Genomic DNA, 23,908 nt, shown 5'->3' with positions numbered 1-23,908 from the left:
CCAGCCCAAATCACTGGTGTTTCCAATTGATCAATTTACATGCAAAGCCTGATAAGGGCTTAGAACAACATTCTATTTACAAACGTTGTCTGCATAATTGTAGCTCTACACAGGTTCAGAGTGGTACTTCTCAACTCTTTTAAAAAATTAAACTATCCAGTCATGTCATTACCTCTGAAGTTGGTGGGACTTAAACTTGGGTGTCTTGGCTCAGCAGTAATGACTCTATCTCTGTGCCACAAGAGCCCACGATGAGAGTTTTATAATCTCTAACCAGCCTGTTCAGAGATGTTATTAGACACTTTTGGAGCAGATAGGACTTGAACCCAGACCTCCTGGGTATTTTCCAATCAGCTTCTCCAAAGTTGTTATGTCTTAAAAATTATTTTCTAATCAACCTGTTCAGAGATGTTATTACACCCCTCTGGAACAGGTGAACCTTGAACCCAGGTCTTCTGGCTACCACTGTATCACAAGAGTCCCCAAGCTGAGTGTTTTAGATTGAATTTGTTTAATGGAAGCAGCTGAGATCCTTTTTCTTGACATAGGCAAAGCTGCCTTGAAGTATCCAAGGTTTTGAGGTGTACTCTTTCCATTTTCCCAGAAGTTGGGATTGCTAGAAATTTCATTTTAAGGACACCAGTTGGCATTTTTAAGGGATTCTACCTCCATTAGTTAATATTGAACATTTCAATGTTCTCTGAAAATTTGATTATTATATTTGAGAGACTGAAATAGGCTACTGCTGATTTGTCCAAAATGTATGTCACTGATGTGCAGCAACAAGACCATACTAGAGAGGAGAAAACTCTCACCTCACCACTTTCCTAATATCAAACAGCCAGACTGACACTCACATGCACAGCATGACCTGTCATAAGCTTGAGTAGCAATAATATTGTTTTAATAAGCAAGATACATGGAACGGTTGATCAGATTTTCAATACTGATGGGGCTGGAAACAAAGAAAACTGGCTGAACATGGAATCCAAAATGAGACTAAAACTCTTTAGCTTGGAACTAGAAACCACCCCATTGTTTCTCTTAGGAAGAATATTCTTCTCACTAATTGCAGCGAGACAATTTTGTGGTGACAAGTGGATGTAGTAGGACTTGTAGGTGGTCCAGAGGATTTTCTGCCCTATGTTGTCTGCAGACAAAAGCTTTAAGACTCATTAATGTTGAGCACTAAAGTACTGACCCTCTGTTGCTAAAAACATCAAACACCCCTATCCACTGGTATTCTTTCAAATTGTCCTGGTGAATGTATGTTGAAAATGATGAAAAGCTTTGATAAAACATTTTTTTCAGCAATACTTGAAAGTACTGTTACTGGATCTTGTGAAATTCAAGTTTCGTTTGCACTTAAATTTGCTAGCTGAGTGTGTTGTATTGAATCCATTATCTAAATGGAATGTATATGCATATCACATTGTGCTTGTGTATAAGCATGTTCAATGCAAGCTGATAGGTATTTCAGATTCTTATTATTTTAGAGATACTGTTAGAGTTGTAGCTTAATGCAGTTTATTCTTTATGCTGAGACTCTCCAGATGGGAAAGAAGCAGGATTCTCGGCAGTCTGGGTTGCATGTCTTGGGGTTTGTACCATCTGTTTTCCGTCCCTCTCACTTTGTTATGCACATGAGAAGGACTGATGCTTTCATTCCTGCGGAGAGCAGCATCAAGGGGAGCTCTAGTACGTGCAGTGTCTTTATTTGACAAATTCTGGCTCTGTCCTAAAATAAATGAAAGACAGATGGCAAAGTGTATAACTCACATCCTGACAGACTAATGTGACCTGTTATCTGCTGGTCTTAAGTATAATGTTATACATTTTAAGAGCTTTAAAAGGCTAATTGAGAAAAATATTCTATTTTTCCTCTTAACTGAAAGTCATTTTCAGCTTTCACCATGAATGTATTATTTCCATCCTGCTTTGTAGTTTCACTGCACTTCATGTCAATGTGCAAAAAGCTGCTGTTTTGTATTGTTTTGTTTTCCACATTTAAGTTCTCCAGAAATTTGCTAATAAATTTGGTAGTGCTGAAATTGTTTACTTCAATGATGATCAAGTCAACAAAAATTTCTGTTCACTGCCAACAGCCAATTAATATTATAATTACACAATTTGGATATATTTCAGTAGATGCAGTATTTCTCAATAACTGTATCTGCTCTGATTCATGTGACAAGAGGAATGTAAATGTTTCATCAATAGACCACAATATTATTCTAGTATATGGGAAAATAAGATGAACAAAGTTTCCTATTTTTCTGTGTCCTCTCGCAGTCCTTCTTGAGACTGCAGTTGAGGATTCAATAAACCCACAAACATAGAGGAGAATAACTGTGTTTACGTTGCCTGTCTAGCAATGGCTTAATTTTAAAATTCTGATCTCTCTTTATAAATCTGTCCACAATGTTGCCCCTCCCTAGTTCAGTAAATGTCCAACTCCACATTTCTCTGAGATATCTGCACTCTTCTAGTTCTTGCTATGGAATATCTTGCTTTCTCCAATATTAGCAGCTCGGTCTTTGCTCCATAGGTATTAAGGTCTGGAATCGCATCTCTTAAACCTCTCCATTTTGCTTCCTTCCTTTTAGATATTTCTTAGGACCTACCTTTTTTTACCCCTGTAGGTGAAGATTGAACTTGTGGCCTCCATATTCCATACACATCTAAACTGTTCAGACACATGCAGATCTATAATAGTTGTACTTGAACCCAAGTGTCCTGGCCCAGAGGTAGGAATGCAACAACTATGTCACAAGAGCTCTCAAGAACTTACCTGTTTGACTAAGCTTTTGACCATGCCTTTATGTTACCTTTTGAGGCTATTTTGCATTGCTTTATAATGTTGAACTGAAGTGTATTGTGATTTATGCTTATTTATCAAGTTTAAACATAGATTTTTTTGACTTGCTCTCGTGTTACACTCCAGTAAGAGGTGGGGAGAGGGATGTTTTGTACATTCAAGATTGTGAGTAGCAACATCTGACTGTAGAGCCACATCCTAAATTTTAGGTACACCTTGAGCAGTAACCAAGGTTTTTAAACCTTTGAAACTTTGATCGTCACCTCCACACCCCCTTTCTCCCTCAACTGATGTTTCAATCAGTGGCTGGTAACTCTAATAGGCCTGAAATGGACTGTTGTGTGACAAAGCCCACCGGTACCAGCTGCTAGAAGACTTTACACGAGTATATCCTATAGTGGCATATACAACAATTAAAACGACTGTGTTTTAAAAATTCAAGAGTATACAAATAGTCACTTACTAGTATGGAATTTGAGCATTGCTGAAAAAAGTCATGTTCTGTTGAAGCTTTCGTCATGCACGTGTCAGGACGGGTTGAGGTGTTGCCATAGAAAATGCACCAGTTAATGATAGCTGACAGTTAATTGCTAAATTTAAAAAAAGTAAACAGGGCAGGTTGACTCTGGTTAAGATATTTCCTTGAAATGAATGAGAATACATATCACCTATTTTGTTGACTTGAAACAGATGAAATGGATATACAGTGCATCATCTTTCTCACTGCAGAGAACAGGATATCTAGTACTAATATGTCTCTTAGAGTCATAGAGATTCACAGTACGGAAACAGACCTTTTGGTCCAACTTGTCCATGCATACCGACCATCCTAACCTTATCTAATCCCATTTGCTAGCCCCTGGCCAATATCCCTATGAAACCTTCCTATTCATATATTCATCCAGATGCCTTTTAAATGCTGTAATTGTACCAGTCTCCACCACTTCCTCTGGCAGCTCATTCCATAAAAGTGCCATTGTTTTGACCTTTTTTCTTCGAAGTTCCAAAACAATGCAACAACATATAAAATAGTAATTGCTGCTCATAGAATTCGAGGAAATCGTCTCCAACTCTGAAAATACCTCAAAAAGGAGAAGCTCTTACAGCCTCAATTTTTTTCCTGTTCTCCATCTTGGAATACCCAGAATCCAATTTCTTGCTTTATTAAGCATCTTTATTGAGCGTCCAATTTATGCAAGTGTGACAATGTGAGCCCACTGACAATTCTGTATTGGTTGTCAGCATAATTCTTCTCTCATTCCAGATTATGTCACAAATGTTCTCTAATAACATTCTAAGCAAAGTCTCCTCTCTTAAAGTCCTAAGAATTGGAACCCCATCTCTTGCACTGTGCTGTAGCCATCTTCCTGTTCCTACTCTTGCTAGTGCATGTCACTGGCAGTAAGCTAGTGATTACTAACATTGGGGTCCTAATTTTTAAGTTCCAGTGTAGATTCTGAAAGTTTGACTGTCGATCCTCAATTGCTGTCCTCTGTACTGACATGTTCTACAACTTCTAGCTCACTCCTTTCCTCCTGCAGCATATTCTATATCCTCTTCATGATATCATTTATTCTAGCACCAGGAAAGCAACACACATACTGGAGTCAGCCTGACTATGACAGCTACATTTCTAATCTTTGTAGTTGTTTTCTGTTGAATTCTTTGACCTTTGGTTGCATGGTTTAAACTGCAATCCTTCAACATGTCATCATTCCTTCGCAGCAGTCTCCAGTATTCAGAAACTATTGAATGTGGCATACACATCAAATACTTCTGTATTGCTTGTTTCTTCCTGAGCTTGCAGATTATCTTTTTGGAAATAATGGAATTATTATGGAAGAAAATCAGCTAAAACCTTAGGTGCAGTTGTAAAGAAGTCAAACATTAAGTAAAAGCAAGGAAAGCAGTATGAAAAAGAGGAAACTGCAGGATTTAGTTTTTGAGTAATTAGCCATCTATATTTTTATGGCTTTCAAAAGAAGAACCACTCATGTAGCACACCTCAACTCTTGATGCCTTCAAGACTGCTGACTTGATATCATTATGTGTGTCCTGACTCTCACATCATGTTCTCTTGATCTGTGAACAATGTCACTGGATCCACTGTTTCCCATTGAACTTCAGTATAATTATCAGAAGCAGAAAAACAAGTGGTACAGAAATTTTTAGAGTTAAATTTTTAATAATTCGCTGACATCATGGCATTCATAATGTGGTGAATGTTAATAGCAAATTCTTTTCTGTCCTTGTAGGAACATTCCGATGCACCTTCTGTCACACTGAGGTGGAAGAGGATGAATCTGCATTACCAAAGAAGGATGCCAGAACACTGTTGGCAAGATTTAATGAACAGATTGAACCAATCTATGCTCTACTGCGAGAAACTGAAGATATTAATTTGGCCTATGAAATCCTGGAGCCAGAACCAACAGAAATTCCATCACTTCGGGCAAGGTTAGCTTGGGATTTAAATTTTCTTTATAGTTTTATTTTATCAAAATAAAAGTGATTTATAAATCTTGTAAAGGTTGAACTTTAAGCAGCTTTTACTTATGAAGGCTGTACTTTTGACTCATCTCCCCACATAATCAGACTCTCTGTACTATAAATCTATTATATTCATAGCACAGTATATGAATATCATTAGGTTAAAAATGAGGAAAGTAATTCAGCTGAAAGTGCGTATATAAGACTGACTTTAGTGGCTATCATCATCATCCTGGTTTAGTATTTATTTTTAAATTATATATTAATTTTTATTTGAATGTTTCAGTATGTTCAAAGCGCTAGGTGAAAAATTTTTTAAATAGAATCTTGTGTTTAGTCACTTTAATTTGGTTAGTTCTGGGTTGAAATTCCATTCCAGGGTTTAACACACACCAGTGCTAAAATTCCAGTGCAGTTTTGAGATAGTGCTGCATTACTAGAGGTGCCATCTTTCAGGTAAAGTGTTAACCTGAGGCCTCATCAGTCTGTTCTGGTATAAAAGATCCCATGGAGGTATTTCGAGTAAGAGCATGGGAGTTGTCCCTGGTGTTCTGACCCATATTCAAAAGCATATTAGCTGTTCATTAATACATATCTGTTTGTATGGATTTGCTGTGTGCAAAGGACTGAAGAAATGCTTACAAAAGTGATCACTGTTTAAAATACTTCATTGACTGTAAGTTATTTGAGACCTCCAGTGGTCATGAAAAGTGCTATACAAATGCAATTGTTTCTTTCTTTGATTATATAGGCTGATAAGTTTTATCTAATCATTTCATGACACCTAGTTATGTAAATAATGTGTCTTTGAGTTCTTGTCTGCCAGCTATCAAAAAATGAAAAAAAAAAGACCATTTGGCCCATCAAATCTAGTGTGAACTTTATGCTTTGCACACAATTTGCTTCAGTTCATAGTGAAGACAAGTCTGTCAGAGTACAGTGTAGATATGAGACATCTGTAGAAACTTAAAACTATTATAGTAATGCTATGTACTCCCTTCCTGACAGCGCTGAGTCTACCACTTGCAGCACTTCAAGAAGGTGGCTTACTATGACCTTTTCATGGGAAATTCTGGCCTTGCCAGTGAGGCAGACATTCCCATAAAAGAATTGAATTGAAAATTGGGATTTTTTTTAACAGTTCAATATGAAGTAGTTATGAGTTATATTTTGCTTGATGTTGCTTTTGTAAATCATCATATTTTATTTGTTCTGTTTCAACTTGAAGAACATCTACTTACCACTTTCCTTCATTTTCTTAAAAATCATTTTTCTGTTGATTTTGATTTTGTCAATCACTGCATTAGTTGCCTTTATAGATTTTCAAGTTAAGGTTTGGAAAGCAACCTAATTTGCTTTCTTCAATCTACCCAACATTTTCATCCCTCTGTAAGAGATTATCATCTTCTCAAAATTGTCCAACCAAAGATTTGTGGAAGTTCTGTAAAATCTTTTATCTTGTTGATCTGCTCATTGCAAAAATTTGAATGTTTTATAAACCTAAGGCAGATATGTTCCAGGTATATAATATTTTGTATTTCAATATGTCTTCAGTATCTTATGTTTCTGAAGTTTTAGCAGGTCTTTTGCATTTCACAATTTCACATTACCTATTATCATATCTAATTCTATATATTCCCTTCACCTTAACTTTCTCTCTTGTATTCCACTGTGTAAGCTTTTAGCACTTCTGTTAATCAATCTATTTATTCATATTTCCCCCTTTCCCTAAATGTCCATTGTTCTTCTTTGTGCCATTTATTTATTGGCTTGGCTTAATGAATAGCATACTTAACCCTGAATCAAGAAGCCACAGTTCACATTTCACTCGAGAGTTCAAGAGTTGAACGTGTAATATGAATTATTCTTCTAACCTTTCATTAAAATATTATGGGGACTTTTCTTCCAATTTGATCAGGAAAGTATAAGAATCCACAAGAGTTTTTAACCAAAAGAGGAAAAATATTCAGGTTTTATCTGATTTTTGGTAATTTAGTTGAAAACCTGTATGTATTATCAATATTAATTCTAATGAATCATGTGCAACTGAAGCACATGCATTTCCCTTAACTTAATCACTGTTAAGGCCGTCAGAACAGCAGTATAATTCAAATCCAGATAAAAATAAATGCAATTTAAATTTTTTTTTTAATCAGTTCATGATTGAACGCATAAAGTGAAAATGAGCAGAAGTCAGAAAATAGCCTGATTGTTAAAGGCATGCATTTTTCAGCAAGAACTGTTTAAAATTTCTATATATGGAGTCTTTTTTTCTAGGCTCAATTTCTTCAACATGACACTAATAAATGTGGACACAGGTGCAGCAGCATAACATGTTTTTCCATTTGTTTTTCATTCTTTGTTTATACATTTCCTTGGACTGTTTGTTGTATATTTATAATTGGTAATATTTACTGACTTTCTTTTCAGTCAACGAGCACTTGGTGCTGGCAGTGGAGCTACACACCTTCAAAAAGAATCATGGGCAAACAAAGGACCTACATATGAGGATCTCTACACTCAAAATGTCATCATTAATATGGAAGAACATGATGCTCAGCATAAAATTGTATCTGATAGCAAGCCAGCTAAAGAGAGACCAATCTGGATGAGGGAGAGCACTGTCCGAGGAAGCTTTAAAGATTTAGAAGAAGTGGAAGGTGAGATATCTGTTTGACTTTGTCTTTTCTTCTGATTTGTTTGAAAATTTATCAGTGAGTACTGACTGTACTGAAGCATGGAATTTGGCTTGTTTTAGCTGTTCAGTGTAAAGATTACGCTTTGTTAGCCAATTCTTTTAAACTTCTGTATTAATTTTTAAAGATATTTTTCAAAAAGTATATAAGTTATTCGAAGCTAATTCAGTATTGTGTTACAAAAGTTAATGACAAATAGGAATCCAGCAGCTTTGTTTATAATTATAGTCATTCATTGGATAAAACATAAAAGAGAAAATGCTGGAAAATCTCAGCAAGTCTGGCAGTATCTGTAAGGAGAGAAAGAGCTGACGTTTCAAGTCTAACTGACCCTTTGTCAAAGCTTTGACAAAGGGTCAGTTAGACTCAAAACGTCAGCTCTTTTCTCTCCCTACAGATGCTGCCAGACTTGCTGAGATTTTCCAGCATTTTCTCTTTTTTGGTTTCAGATTCCAGCATCCGCAGTAATTTGCTTTTATCCATTGGATAAAACATAATGGCCTGGAAAATGGTGTTCCATAGATTGTGCTGTTTTATGTAGTGAAGTCAAGCATGGCTCAGTGCTGGCACTCCTGTCTCTTTATCAGAGGTTGAGAGTTCAAGGCTCATGCTCTAGTGCAGTACTGAGACAGCGCTACACCATCAGAGTATTGCTTTTGAAATCCCTGACGTGTCAGAGGCTGAGGGGTGACCTTACAGGTTTATAAATCATGAGGGACATGGATAGGGTAAATAGACAAGATTTTTTCCCTGAGGTGGGGGGAGGACATAGGTTTAGGATGAGGGGGAAAGATTTAAAAGGGACCAAAGAGGCGACTATCTACGCAAAGGATGGTGCATATATGAAATGAGCCACTAGTGGAAATGGTGAAAGCTGGTACAATTGCAATTTTTAAAAGGCACCTGGATGTGTATATGAATAGGACGGGTTTAGAGGGATATGGGCTACTTGCTGGCAAATGGGACAAGATTCATGTAGGATATCTGGTTGGCATGGACGAGTTAGACCAAAGGGTCGGTTTCCTTGCTGTATGTCTCCGTGGCTCAATGTGGCAAAATTTTCAACACAAGGAAAATACTTTGTGCAATTAACTGCTGCATTTCCTACATTATAACAGTTATCACAGAGATTGATGGAGTGCTCTGTATCTCACTCTAATCCCGCTACTCTAAAGGCCTCAATGTATGTTTAATTGTTTTGCTCGATTCCTGTTATGGTGAATCATCTGCTTTCTTTAAACTTAGAATGAAAAAGTCCATCAACCATTTAAAAAATTAATTTATCGTAAAACAAAACTTATTTCACTCAGATGCAAAACTGGTTTTATCACACTTAATTTCTAATGGGAAAATATAAGCCATTTCACTTATACAGAGCACTTTTGTCCAATAAATCTTAGTTCTTGGATACAAGAAGTATACAGTTTGAGATGTTTAGATGGCTGTCAGTCTGATCTTGCACAAAGACCGATGTCGCTAAAACATGCAGTTTTCAAAATGGACCTTTGCAAACTTTATTCAAGAAATAGGGTTGAACACTTTCAGAGGCTCCTAATGCAAGAGCAGCAGAACCAGGCTTCCAATTATCACACTAGACCCATAATGAAGGTATTTTATAGAAACAGGAGAGCTGAACTGGGAAGCTTTCTTTCACTTTTGGCTTTTCACCAGCTACCCCATTAAATCACCAAGCAGAAACTGGGACCTAATAGTCATAGTCTGAGTCTGTGGTTTCTATTTGAAAAAAAAGCAGCTATCAGAAGATCAAAAGAGTTCCAATTTGCTGTGTTGACCTCATTTTAAAAAAAACAAATCAAAGTATTCCCAGTCCTCCAAACTTAAGCACATTGAAGTAATACGTAAGGGGCAGCATAACCTTTCAATGTCTGAAAGCATTTTATAACCTGTGAAATGCAGTCACTATAATCTGTAGGAGGCATGAAAACCAATTTGTGCGTACCAAGCTCCCACAAACTGCAATATGCAAATGGACATATAAAATTGTTTTAGTTTTATCAACAGAGGAATAAATATTGATAAATATTAGGCAGGATACTGATGGAAACTCTCCTCTTTAAAATATTAATGGGATCTTTTATATACATCTGAGAGGTTTAAAATTTCATTTGTAATACATACTTCCATTAGCACAACACTCCTGTAGTACTGTACTAAAGTGTCCACTTAGATTTTCATGTTGAAGTCTTTTGAAGTGGGACTTTAAACTCTCAACCTTTTGACTCTGAGGTGAGAATGCTATCAACCGAATCATAGCTGACACTGAAAGACTTTTAAAAAATGAACTAATTGCATTAGTATTAGCTTGATCAGTATTAGCTTGAATCATCAAATTTTAACTTTCAAAGCCGTGTTGATAAGGTGGCAGCATCAGCAATGTTGGATTAAGTCTAGATGGTGTGGCTGCGTTTATCATAAGGGGAGTAGTACAGCAGGCTAAAGCCTTTGATGTTTAGATTAGATTAGATTCCCTACAGTGTGGAATCAGGCCCTTCGGCCCAACAAGTCCACACCAACCCTCCAAAGAGTAACCCACCCAGACCCATTCCCCTACATTTACTCCTGACTAATGCACCTAACACTATGGCCAATTTAGATAGCCAATTCCCCTAACCTGCACATCTTTGGATTGGGGGAGGAAACCCACGCAGACACAGGGAGAATGTGCAAACTCAACACAGACAGTCACCCAAGGCAGGAATCGAACCCGGGACCCTGGCGATGTGAGGCAGCAGTGCTAACCACTGAGCTGCCGTGTCACCTATGTGATAGTAAACAGCTTCTTCAGTTTCAATATGGGTGTCTTGTAAACCAGTGGTGATAATGTTGGGTGGCAAGGCATCCAATGAAGTTTTGACTGGGGTTGATAGGCCCTCAACATTAATTTACCATAAAAGCAAAGAGTTGCTCAATGCTGAGACAGGTGATTCAGGGTGACTGGGATTGCACAAAGCAGTAATTCAGAGTGCTTTCATTTTCTTTTGGAATTTCATCTTCTGGTATATATTTACACATATTTAGCAGCAAACGAGTTAAGAGCACTTACTGGCCATTCAGCTACTCGGTCCTGCTCTGCCATTCAGTAATCTGATAGTAAATTCAAATCTGCATTCCCACCTATGCCTGAAAGCCACATTTGGACCCCATGGTTGTTCTGTGTGTCTGGATGAAGAGCTGGTTGTTGAAGGTGAAGACGTTGTGGTCGAGGATCAAGCAGATGCGTTGTAGGATGGTGCCTGGAAATTGGCAGTTATTGGTGTTGAGTACTGAGGCTCTTGCAACAATGCCATCATCATGACGTTTGCTGGTGTAGAGTGGAGAAACGTCCATTGGGATGAGGAATGTTCCTGGTTCAACTGGTCTGTCAGTGCTGAGTTTCTCTAAGAAGTCTGTAGGGTCACAATAGAAGCTGCAGGTTCCTTGTACTGTGGGTTTCAAGATGCCCTCAACATAGCCAGAGAGGTTCTCACACAGGGTCCCAGGACGCCTGTAAGCCAACAGATAACCTCACGATGCTGCACTTCTCTAGCTTCCATCCTAAACATGTTAAAGAAGCCATCCCCTACTGTCAAGTCCTGCATGTACACAGGATCTGTTCAGAAAAGGAGGAACGCGATGGACACCTAAAGATGCTGAAAGACACTGTCATAAGATCAAGATATGATGCTCAACTCATCAATCGCCTGTTCCGACATGCCATAGCGAAAAACTGCACTACCTCCACAGAAGACAGACACAGGACACGACCGTCCAGTATTCCCTCACAGCAGATAAACTATGCCATTTTCTTCGCTGCTTTCAATATATCATTGACGACTATGAATATCTCTCCAAGAGCATCCCTGCGTCTCCACTTCTCATCCTCAAACAACCGCCAAACCTTAAACACTATCGTTCACAGCAAACTACCCAGCCTTCAGGACAACATTGACCACAACACCAAGCAACCCTGCCATGGCAATCTCCGTAAGATGTCAGATCATCAATACGGACACTGCCATAACATGTGGGAACACCACCCACCACATACACAGCAGATACTCAAGTGACTCAGCCAGTGTTGTCTACGTCATGCGCTGCAGGCAAGGATCCCCCAAGGCCATGCAGATGCTGTGACAACAGATGAATGGACATCGCACAACAATCACCAGACAGGGATGTTCTCTTCCAGTCGGGGAGCACTTCAGCATTAAAGGCTATGCAGCCTCTGTTCTTTGGGTAAGTCTTCTCTGAGGCAGCCTTTGAGATACACAACAACATAGAATTGCAAACAGAAACCGATAGCCAAGATCCATACCCATGAGCCCACTCATTTGTAATCTTGGGTTCATGTCTGGCTACATGTAACCCCACCATACTGTTCTGTATCTGTAAAATCTTCCTTACTGTCCTGTCTTGACACCTTGATAACTTAGCTCCCTGCCTTATTCAGTTTGTACAGTTTGTTTGGATTACTTATTATTTTGGTTAGACCATCAATATACAACTCTTATACCTATCATGTTTTTCCAGCCATTTGGTTTGTCTCCAGCACCGCCTTATTTTTAATTTTTAGTAATTATCTCTCTGCCTTAATTAATCGGATTACAGTCATCCCTTCACTTGCTATTCAGCTGTTGACACTGATCTCTCTGCCTATAAATTCTGTGTCTGTGTGCTTTTTTTCACTACCTGACAAAGGAACAGTGCTCCGAAAGCTTGTGATTTCAAATAAGCCTGTTGGACTATAACCTGGTGTTGTGAGATTTTTGACCTTGTAGAGATACAAACAATGCTGCACATTACTAAACTGTGTTCCCATTTCTAAGTGGTAGATTCATCATTTTGCACTCAGCAAATGTTGAGGCTATTGTTTAGCTCCTATGATTTGCATTTGCTAATAAATTATGCTGAACATGATCAGTTTGCCCAAAATTGTTTAAAATTATAGCCATATGTAGAATACTCTTGAATATAGCAGCTGAGTCACCTGCTGCATAGGCGGGGAATAGCATCTCTGAACTGCCTGATTAGAAAATAGCTAAACTAGGCAGGGGAAGAGTGGTCTTGTGGCACAACGATTGTGTCCCTACCTCTAGGCCCAAGTCCCATCTACTCCAGCAGTGCATCATAACATGTCTGAAAAGATTGATTAGAAAATATGTTTAAGAGGAAGATTGAAATTCTCCTTTTAAAAATAAGTAATTTATTTTCTATTTGTTATCTTCTATTGATTTTTGTCAACTTTATTTTTATCATTGACACTGGTGTGGCTGTTATCTCTCTGTTATCTCACTGCTCTGGTAAAGCAGTGTGTTGGTGAGGATGTGAACATTTTGGAGCAGCTCATTGACTTTAATAGAGCAGCACTTTGGACCACCCTGGGAGAGATTAAGCCAGAACTATCTAAATAAGGAAGAAAAGACTGCCAGCTCATTAATGCTACATATTTGCCCTGTCGTTATCTTTAAAGTTTATAAGCAGCTGTAGTCATGCTATTCATATTTGGACTTGCTATAGGTGTAAATGAACTGTGTGGAATTACCTTTTTGGAAAGCCATTTTTAAAAACACTTTTTCACTGCTATGTGTATTGTAGGTAATAACGATGTTGAGTCATACCATGACCGTGAGGGAAAAGGGAATCCATTGGAAGCAAATGAAGAAGTCATGCAAACCTTGCTCATCCATGAAAAGAAGAGTACATCTGCAACTGTGGCTGCAACTGCTGCAATCCCAACTTCAAATGCCAGTGATTCAGAGAGTGATACTAGTGAATCAGAGGATGAATCACCTCGACCACAGGCACCTACAGTATCATTCCCAGCGGCAGCAGCAGAAGAGGATGAAGAATTTGAAGAAGTGGAGGATGAGCCAATTGTGATGGTAGCAGGTCAGCCATATTCATATAGCCAGGTCAGCCAGTGCGTTGAGCTAGTGACACAGATGACTGCTGAAGAGAAAGAAGTATATATTGCCATGGGGCAAAGAATGTTCCAGGAGATGTATGACTGACCATTGTCATAATACAATAACATTTTTAAAATCATCATTGTAGATTTTAAGGTTTTACTAGTCAGTGTTTCAATAAATTTAATTGTATCTGCCAAATTGTTATGAGATAGCATTGCTTTCCAAACAAAATTACAGGCTGGATTTTGGAAGTATTTCAAATCATAAGTATTATTTTTAAGAGATTAAAAGGCCGCAGTGCCTGATAATTTTTAAAGCTATGGACTTCACAGGATTCTTGTTTTTATTGCATTGTTCCCTCCTTTCTAGATGACACTTAAATTAATGAAACCCCTTTGAGCTAGAATAATTGAATGAGGCAATGATATGTCCTGTTCAACTAACAAAAAATGTTTTGTTGGATAGTGGACTGGCCCTTGCCAGGTAGAAACATGCTCCCCTTGTGCTTCATCAAGCTTTATGGATAATTACCAATAAAATTTGTCCATCTGTGACAACGGGCAAATTATAAATGTTGAGCAGCAATGGGATTCAAGCTTGGAACCTGTTGGTTAGAAATCAGTAGCTTATTCACTTGAACTACCAAACACAGCAGTAAATCATAGAATCAAATGAAATATTTGTCCCATGGTACAAGATTTGTGTTTGGTTCTTTTTAAAGAATACTTTGCTCTTAGTCTTGCTTATTGCAAATGTTAAAACATAGAGACTTGTTAAAACTGGGTGAACTATATCACTGCAGAGGAACTGTAAGTTAGTTGTATTTCTGATATTTGCAGGTAAAACAAATGTAGATTGAACTTGTAAAATATTTCATTAAATATTATCAATCTAGTTGCTCCTGTGGTTCAGTCTCCTCCTGCCATGCAGAACAGAAATGTTCCAGATTGAATTGTCACCTGTTGCTGAGTTAGTTGATCTCAGCTGGAACAGTAGGTAAGATGCTTAATTAGCTGCAGAGCCCCAGCTTAATTATCTGAAAACCAGCTAATGCTTTTGCTTCTGATCCCTACTCAGTTGTCTCTACTGAAAGTGTGTACATCTAGGTGACAGGTGAGGATTACGACCAGTTGAAATGTCCTCTGTGGTCAGACAGCTGCAAGTATTCAGTGTCAAGGTGCGGATACTTAGTGAACTTCTAGTGAAATGTTACCACTAGAAGTTATCACCTTCAAAAAAAGAATTGATCACATGATTTTGTTTGAATCTAAGTGAAATTAGTAGCTTTTACTTGAAATGAAAATATTTTAAGTGTAATAAGTATAGAGTAGTGCAGTTTAAAATCAGCTGGACAAGTGCCAAACCATTATGACTCTGTCATAAGTATCAGGGACAAAGTTTAAATTCTTAGACTGTGAGAAAGTAGTCTTAAATGTGTTTTGCCTTCTCAAGCTCCAGCGGCAGAACTTCATTTTATGTTTTAAAATAGTTCAGTTTTATTCTCTTGGTTTCTATGCAGCAGATGATTAGTGTAAAGTTAAGTTTTAAAATAGATTTAAATACTGTAAACGCAATGCTGGAAATACTCTGATCAGGCAGCATCTTTGGAGAAAAGAAATAAATCTCGCACATTAACTTTGTTTTTCTCTTTGCTGTCTAACCTACTGAGCGTTACCAGCATTTTATACATTTAATTTCAGATTTCCAACACCTGCAGTATTTTGCTATTGTTTTAGCTATTCTAATTTTTCTGTTAGAGAATGAAATGTACAGCCTTAACCTTCATTTGTGTGTTCCCTCTTGTTTTCATTTAAATCAGAGTCAATGTAACACAAGTCCTTTCAAAACTCATTATAGCCCATAGCTGCATGTACCATGTTACTGGGAAATCTTTTTGAATATCAGACAGATATTGTAATTGCGGATCTGCATTTTGGTCCTGCAGCCAGGTTAATATGACAGCCTATTAAAAAGAAAGGAAATCTCATCGACTCTTAACCTTCCATCTCTTGAAATCTACCACTGGTTTGAGTGAAACAAATGAGGATAATGGAAATATACGCAATGGAAAACTAGAGGATGTATTTGCCAAGTCATAACTGTTTCGTTAACATTAAAAAAGCTTTTCTAATGGGGAGGAGATGACGTATCATAAAGAGTATTGTCTTATCATGCAGTGTATTTTTATTACTGTTTGTCAGGCCAGTGAGTATGTAAAATAGATTACAATGCTGTAATCTAATTCAGAAAGTTCAGGTTAAAACTAAACTTTTTTTAATCCTGGAGTAGTGATGTAACCTGAATCTTGGAAACACATCTTCAAATTAGCATCCTACTATCTGTTTTTGTATCATCTATTCTACACAATTTAATTTCTGTGTAATATTAGGTTATTTTCTGAAGCTGGTAATGCACTTTGTCGTATGACGTATGACAGTCATAAAAAGGCATTGATGCCATTTCTGCCAATTTCGAAGAAACTCTTGCTTGATGGCAAGGGAACATTCTTTTCTGATCTTATGAAATGTTACACCTGTGCAGTGAACTGTATGTTCTTTTCATGCATGAACTAGCCACTGTTAAGTGCTGTTAGCAATGCAATATTTATTGTATGGGTGTCTACAGTCAGTGATTTGCAGACGACTGTTATTGTTTCCATTTGTCATAAATATTAGATATGAAGGGTGGCATTTGGCCTATCCTATTAATTCAACAGCTTAAGTCAAATTCATTTATGATTAAATTTGTTTTGCATTAAATAACCCTTTTGTGTCGTATATATGTATTTAATTGGATATGACTGAATTATTCATTCTTTCTCACAGAAATTACTTTTTGGAGTTAGTTTTCCACTATTGACATCTATGGAATAATCGCCTCCATTGTGAATTTTCTAAGTTTCTTTCACTGGTGTGCAAAAGTACTTGAAATAATCCATTGGTGCTATTCTGATTGTGAGCTTAATGCCTAAAGGGAATAAAAACTGCAATAACAATTGCTGATCATAGCAGTTATTCAATTAAATTATCAATGCCTCAGGTCTACATTGTTGAGGGGAAGGAATTTAGACCAGGCAAGAATCAAGAATCCTGACAAGTCTGATGGCCACTGTAAAATTTGTGTGTGCTGGAGTAGGTAGATAACCTACTAGCAGCATCCAGTGGCAAATATCAAGTACTGCAATGTTAAAGTCAATTGCTGCTTTTTACTGCAGTCGTGGGTTTTACACAAATTAAATACACGTCACAAAGTCAATTGAATTTTTTTTTATGCGGCCAAATTGAATGCCTTAGTCTCATTCCAATAAAAATTATCCCTAATACTGTGCATACAGTGTACAAATACCACTTATTACAATTTTAGATTGTACCATACTATCAAGTGAATAAATGCAAACTGGTTTTAAATTCATAAAGGCAGATTTCTGGCTTCCTTCCTGATATAAAAAATGAAAGCACTTGGCCTCCATCACTGGACATGCATCCTGACAGAAAAAATGTTGGAAATACTCAACAGGTCTGGCTGCATCAATGGTGAAGGAACTAGAATTAGGGTTTCAGATTCTCTCAAACGTGACTTCTCTATTTTTCTCAACCAGCATTATAGAAATCAATCAGTTGTGCTTAGTCCTGTGCGTAAAGATGATTTACCATTATAGATGTACATGGATCCACGAGTATTGAAAATTTATTTAGAAATTCAGGTGTGTGGTTTTTTTCTTGATGTGTAAGCCAGAAGATTTGTTCTGTTAGCTCGCTTCCTCTATATACAAAAATCATTGTTTCAAGTATACTGGATTATGGAGGAAAGGATACTAAAACACTGTGCATTCTCAGGCTGGAAATAAATAAAGGACTAATTTGAAAAAGATGTGGAGAAAAAGACAGCCTAACTTCGCCTTGTGTCCAATATCATTAATAAATTCATACTCAGTTTAACATTGTCTCTCAAAAGTGGTGAATTATCCACAGTTAGAAATAAAATTGTTCTATTTAAGAAAATATCCTTTTAGAACCAAAACCATAACCAGTGTATTTTACTTGGTGCTTTCTGTTCAGTTTTATTTGGAAATAAAAGTTTTGTATTATGTTATTGTGTCAGTAATTATTTTGGAAAAAATCTCATTTCACCTGTCTTTTTTTTTGCTGAATTAAAACCGTTTTCAAGTAATACAAAAAGAGATTTGACAAATTTCATAATATACAAGCAGAAGTAGGGGTAGGGAGATCCTGCATGAGGGGGGAGAATGATGTAAGAAACCTTTTTAAAGAGACTTGGTGTGTTGAAAATAAATTTAGTGAGATTGATATGGTAGAAAAGAAAAAAAGCGGTATAATAAAGTGCTAAAAAAACTCAGTGTGGTTTGGCAGCATCTGTGGAGCAAAAGCAAATTCTTTGGCTCTGTATTGATAGGCATGAGAAAGAAATCTTGAGTGACTTTTGTATGCAAAAGAAATAACTTGACTAATAAAAGCTTTACTGAGGAAACTAGTAATGGGAAGGTAATTGAAATGTTCAGGATCAAATGAGATGCAGTTCAACAACTGAAGATGGTTTGTGAGGAAGTAGCAGGAGATTAACCATGATTTTGCTTACTGGGGTCACTGGCAGTACAGATGACGAACAGATCATTCTTACTGTACCCTGAAAATGTAAAACCTTGCAAATTAAATTAAGTTAGCTTCAGTTAGAAAGCTTTTAGGCTTTGAAATTTGACTGAATTTTGGATACAGTATTTAGTGATTAGAACGAGAATATAATAGGTCATAATTTGCTCAAAATACTAATGAATCTTAACCGGACAAATGTCTATTTAAATTCGAATATCTAAAAGTTTCTGACTGAGATGCACCACTCCCCCATCAGCTTGACAAAAATTGCATCTTCCATCACCATGCATTGAAAATATGAAGTTGCTACATTTGCGCCATCAATCTGAACTAAGATCAACATAGATTGAAATAGCAAATATTGTTTTCTAAGAACCATTTTAACAATGTATTCATGTTAAATACTGCACTTCCAAAAATTTGCTATGCAGAAAGTTACATAGTCCAAAAACAGAAAAGCAAGTACAATTGACGGCAGATGTCATTAAATGATCTGCTGCAGCTAATGATGGCGTGATCCTTCTATAGGTTGTAAGCTCTGACAGTTGTAAGCTTTAACTATCTTCCAAGGTTTTGTTCATTATTATTTTACATACATTTACACTGTTGAAAACAAAGACACTTTTTAGGTTGGTAAAGCTTCCATCGAGGGAACAGCAAGTAATCTTTGAGTTCAGTAGTTTCGTGGCAGCAGATCTTCCATGCTAGAAGAGAAATAACTTAAAGAATGATCAGTTATTCCATTTGATAATTCTCTGAGTGCAAAAGTTTCTTTGATCGCTGAGTTGTAGTTTGATGTTGCTATTCTGTTTTAGATTAATCACTATATCTATTCCTTTTATTATTTAAAATACAGGAGAACCTCGATTATCTGAATACCAATTATCCTAAAATTGGATTATCCAAATGAGATCTCGAGGTCCCGACAGAAACATTACATCAAAGACGTGTGTCCAACACCAGTCGTGTCTTTTGTTCACAGTGATTAAAAGTGCTGCCAAAAACAGTCCTGGACTGATGGGAGCACAGGCACTGTCTCTAAATGACTGACCTGACCCCTGACACACACATACACACTCTCTCTCTCTCTCTCTCACTCTCACTCTCTCCCCCCATACTTTCCCTGGAGTTCTACACAGGCATGTACCCTAAACCCCCTTCCCCAGATAATCTGTCCAACATTGTCCTGTATAGGGCAAAGGTGGCACGTCAAAAAAATACAGTAAAAAGTTGTGTGGGTGCATGTGCGCTATTTGGAAACTCATTTCCCCCCAAAAGGTAGCAGCAGTCTTGGTGTCCAGTCCAGTTGCCCTGGAGAGGGAGCAGAGTCAAAGAAGTTGGGGGTGGGGGTAGACGGAGGTGGTTTTGGGGGCGGGCGGGGGATAGTGTCTCGCGTGCGCTGTGCTGCTGCTAGTCTCCTGGACGGGGAGCAGACTTAATAGAAAACTCCGAACCCCAGAGGAAAGGCATTGAATCGATTAACCGAATAATCAATTATTCAAACAAAATAGTGCTCGCTCATGTCGTTTGGATAATCGAGGTTCCTCTGTATACAAGTCAGTTCTCATCTCTAATATACTTTTAGGGTGAACATTTTATTTTTAATTTCTAAATTTATCCATCTGTTTTACATGTTTCTGAAGACACCTTTCCAATGACATTGGAGCATAGTGTGATCTGTTTTCAGGTCTTTTAATCCCCGGTGATCCAATTCTCATGTCACATTGAATCTGTTGTTAAATAGAAGAGATTGACATGCTGGTTCCTTCCTGTAAAATTAGGCTGGTTATCGAATATTGACTGACCATTAAACAACAATTCATGCATTCTAATTTGTTCCTCACCAGCCTTAATAATAAACATGCCAGGGTATTAGAAGTGGTAATATTAATACGTAATGTGCATCATTCCTAGCAAAACTAGATGGCAGATTATCAAGTATGATGGTGAATAGTTTGAGGAGAGAATTTGGTCTCATGAGATTGCAAATCATCGCTTACAATGGCAGAGATAGAAAAATACTTAATGGTCTCTGGTGTGAGTAGATGAATAGAGGATTGACATAAAACAGAAGAAGATTTTTTAAAAGGAGTAGGACAAGACTCTTTGTGTCTTAGGTTGAAAAATGTGATGCTGGAAAAACACAGCAGGCCAGGCAGCATCCGAGGAGCAGGAGAATCGATGTTTCGGGCATAAGCCCTTCTTCAGGAATGAGGCTGGTGTGCCAGACGGGCTGAGATAAAAGGTAGGGGGGAGGGGATTTGGGGGTGGGGCGCTGGGAATACGGTAGGTGGAAGGAGGTGAGGGTGATAGGCCGGAGAGGGGGTGGGAGTGGAGAGGTCGGGAAGAAGATTGCAGATCAAGAGGGTGGTGCTGAATCCGGGGGTTGGGAGTGAGATAAGGTTGGAGGAGGGGAAATGAGGAAGCTGGAGAAATCTACATTCATCCCGTGTGGTTGGAGGGTTCCTAGGCAGAAGATGAGGCACTCTTCCTCCAGGGTGGTCAGGGTCTGGCGATGGAGGAGGCCAAGGACCTGTATGTCCTTGGCAGAGTGGGAGGGGGAGTTAAAGTGTTCAGCCATGGGACGGTTGGGTTGGCTAGTTGGTGTTTATGTATCCTGGTAGCTAGTTTTCTGCATGTTTGTCCAACGTAGTTTTGTTACAGTCCTTGCATGGTATTTTGTAAATGACATTAGTTTTGCTTGTTGTCTGTATAGGGTCTTTCAAGTTCATTTGCAATAAGTCAAACTAAAGTTATTTACAAAATATCGTGCAAGAACTATAACAAACACTACATTGGACAAACAGGCAGAAAGAAAACTAGCCACCAGGATACATGAATACCCAACTAGCCACAAAAAGATATGACCCTCTCTCACTAGTATCCTTAGATATGGATGAGGAAGGACACCACTTCAACTGGGACAACATACCCATCCTAGGACAAGCCAAACAAAGACACGCACGAGAATTCCTAGAAGTATGGCATTCCAACCGGAACTCTATCAAAAACACATTGAGTTAGACCCCATCACCACCCCCAAGAAAAGGAACAGGAAGTGACTTCACTGCAGGAAATAACATCACCACAGGAAATGACATCACCAACCCAAAGAAACCCAAACATATAAATAGAAAGCAGGAACTTTCAGCAATGTTTCACCTGAGGCCCACTGAAGATGTTACCTAGTAGGATGACGAAATGTCTGGAAATGAACCCTCAAGCTCAGCGAGCAAACCTATATCCAAAACCTCAACCTGAGCTACAAATCTTCTCAAAACTCGCTAATACTTGCTCTTGTTAAGATCGATCAATTCTACACTGGAGAAACTAACAAAATCTACAAATTCTGTTAGCCTGAGTATTTGAATTAACTCAAATGGTGGAATAAGGTCAGGCCAGCTAAAGATAATTAGAGTTTCATCCTTTTTGCTGGTTGAAATTGCTTGGGGACTTTATGCTCCACTGCTCTAACTTTGGCAGGAAGCTTGCTTGTTGCAAAAGCAAACCTTCACTGAAGGTTTGGCAGGACAGTTGGAGAAAGTCTAACAAAATAACACCCTATCACCGCCCTCCCTTACCTACATCTTTGTACAGTGACCAAAGTCCAGAACTCAGAACAATAACAAAAATTGACTACTTAAAATTGGTGAAACTGCAGGTCTTGGCAGAAAGTTACAATTCATTATTGTAGCTGGATTGGTAACCGAAAAGCTAAGGGTGAGGTGAATGACAATGAAACAAAATGATTCCAGGGATGAAAAACATCAGTTATAAAGATAGATTTCGGGGGAGGCAGTGGCATAGTATTGGACTATTAACCCAGAACTCCTGGTTAATGTTCTGAGAAGATGACTTTGAATCCCACATGGCAGATGATGAAATTTGAAATTAAAAATCTACTGATGACCATAAAAACATTATTGTTTGTTGTTAAAGAACTCACCTGGTTCACTAATATCCTTTAGGGAAGGAAAAGTGCTGTTCTTACCTGGATTGGTCTACATGTGACTTCAGACCTACAGCTATGTGGTTGACTCTGCCTTATGGCAATTAGGGATAGGTGATAAATACACATCCCATGAACAAATTTAAGAAGATTGAGAAGTTGGGAATATTTTGATTGGAGAGGTGAAGGCTAAGAGGAGATTTGGTCGAAGTTTTCAAAATTATGAGGATGCTGGGCAGTGTAGATTAGATTAGATTCTAATCTACATTGCCAGGGCGAAACTGTTCCCTCATGAAATGATTGAGATTGTGAAGACCCAAATCCATAGTAACTTGTGAAAGAAGCAAACATGATATGAGAACATCTTTTTCACACAGAGTAGTCAGGATCTAGAGCACCCTCCTGGAGGTGTGGTGGAAGCAGGTTCAATTGAGACATTCAAGAGGGTCTGAGATAATTATCTAAATAGAAACAGTTTCAGATTTATGGGGAAAAGGCAGGAGAATGGCATGAAGTCAGAGTGCTCATTCGTAGTTGCATATATGGAGAACTAAATGGCCTTCTTCTGCAGTATAACATTCCTATTGGTAGGACTGTGAGGAATGAATGTAAACTTGAAGGAGTAAGGAAAGCAATGGGACTAAGGGATGATTTGAAACAAGGCAGATGAGTCATTCATTTCCCCACAATTCATTGTAGTCTTCAGTGGCTTCTTTCCTGGCCACATCATGAAGGCAGCCATCACCTTTCAGCAGAGAAAAGGGCAGAAAAGATAACAATGAGCAGTTGACAAACTAATTGCCCAAAATATCAATAGAAATCTTGGCATTCCATGTTACAACAGCAGAATTTGATGTATTCAATCACCATAATCAATAAATCATTTTGCATTTTGTGACATACCTCCTCAATTGTCCCATTATTACGAAACAGCATGTCTGCTGACTCACCCACAGCAATTATACAGAATTATATGTATTAAAATCCTTGAGGTCGTGATACTGCAACATCCCTGTACATTTATATCAATGGGCAGTGCTCTACAGGAAGACACTATTATTTTACTTGGCATTGTTAACTCCCTCAGCCTTTGAGAACACAGAGGACAAACCATTTCCTCTGATTAACTGTCGACAAGGTCATGGGCAATTCACCAGTGAGTACATGAAAATCCTCCATTTGGAAGCACATACTATTGTATAAATTTGGTGGGGGCAATATTTTAGGTTCAAGGAGGTGCTTTTTTCTCATTGCAAGCTTTCTAAACCTGATGATCTCCAAGCCTATGAAAAATAATATTAATTATCTGATAAATGTAGCCCATCACTGCTCCTTAATTAATTCTGCTTGGATTCCTGAAGTGATCCTGACCATAAAAGTTGAGGTCATGGTGACATTCATTTCCACAGCTAAGTTGTTGTTGAAAATGTGGTTGT

The 23,908-nt window shown here is 37.9% G+C and overlaps 1 protein-coding gene across 4 annotated transcripts in view; it reads left to right on the top strand.

Moving 5' to 3' along the window:
* Positions 1 to 18,002, top strand: part of gtf2e1 (general transcription factor IIE, polypeptide 1, alpha) — a 50,373-nt gene extending 32,371 nt beyond the window's left edge. For all 4 annotated transcript variants that reach the window (XM_043700987.2, XM_043700983.2, XM_043700985.2 and 1 more), the window contains 3 exons: positions 5,074 to 5,275; positions 7,739 to 7,968; positions 13,600 to 18,002. In XM_043700987.2, the coding sequence (XP_043556922.1) occupies positions 5,074 to 5,275; positions 7,739 to 7,968; positions 13,600 to 14,015 (848 nt within the window). In that variant the 3' untranslated portion in view covers positions 14,016 to 18,002. The remainder of the gene's footprint in view (positions 1 to 5,073; positions 5,276 to 7,738; positions 7,969 to 13,599) is intronic.
* Positions 18,003 to 23,908: the final 5,906 nt, after the last annotated feature.

This window comes from Chiloscyllium plagiosum, unplaced genomic scaffold, assembly GCF_037043375.1.
Source record: "Chiloscyllium plagiosum isolate Xiang-an unplaced genomic scaffold, Cpla_swu_hap1 HiC_scaffold_12, whole genome shotgun sequence".
NCBI classification, from domain to species: domain Eukaryota; kingdom Metazoa; phylum Chordata; class Chondrichthyes; order Orectolobiformes; family Hemiscylliidae; genus Chiloscyllium; species Chiloscyllium plagiosum.
The sequence above is the reverse complement of the archived record's forward strand: the minus strand, read 5'-3'. Positions and strand labels throughout refer to the sequence as shown.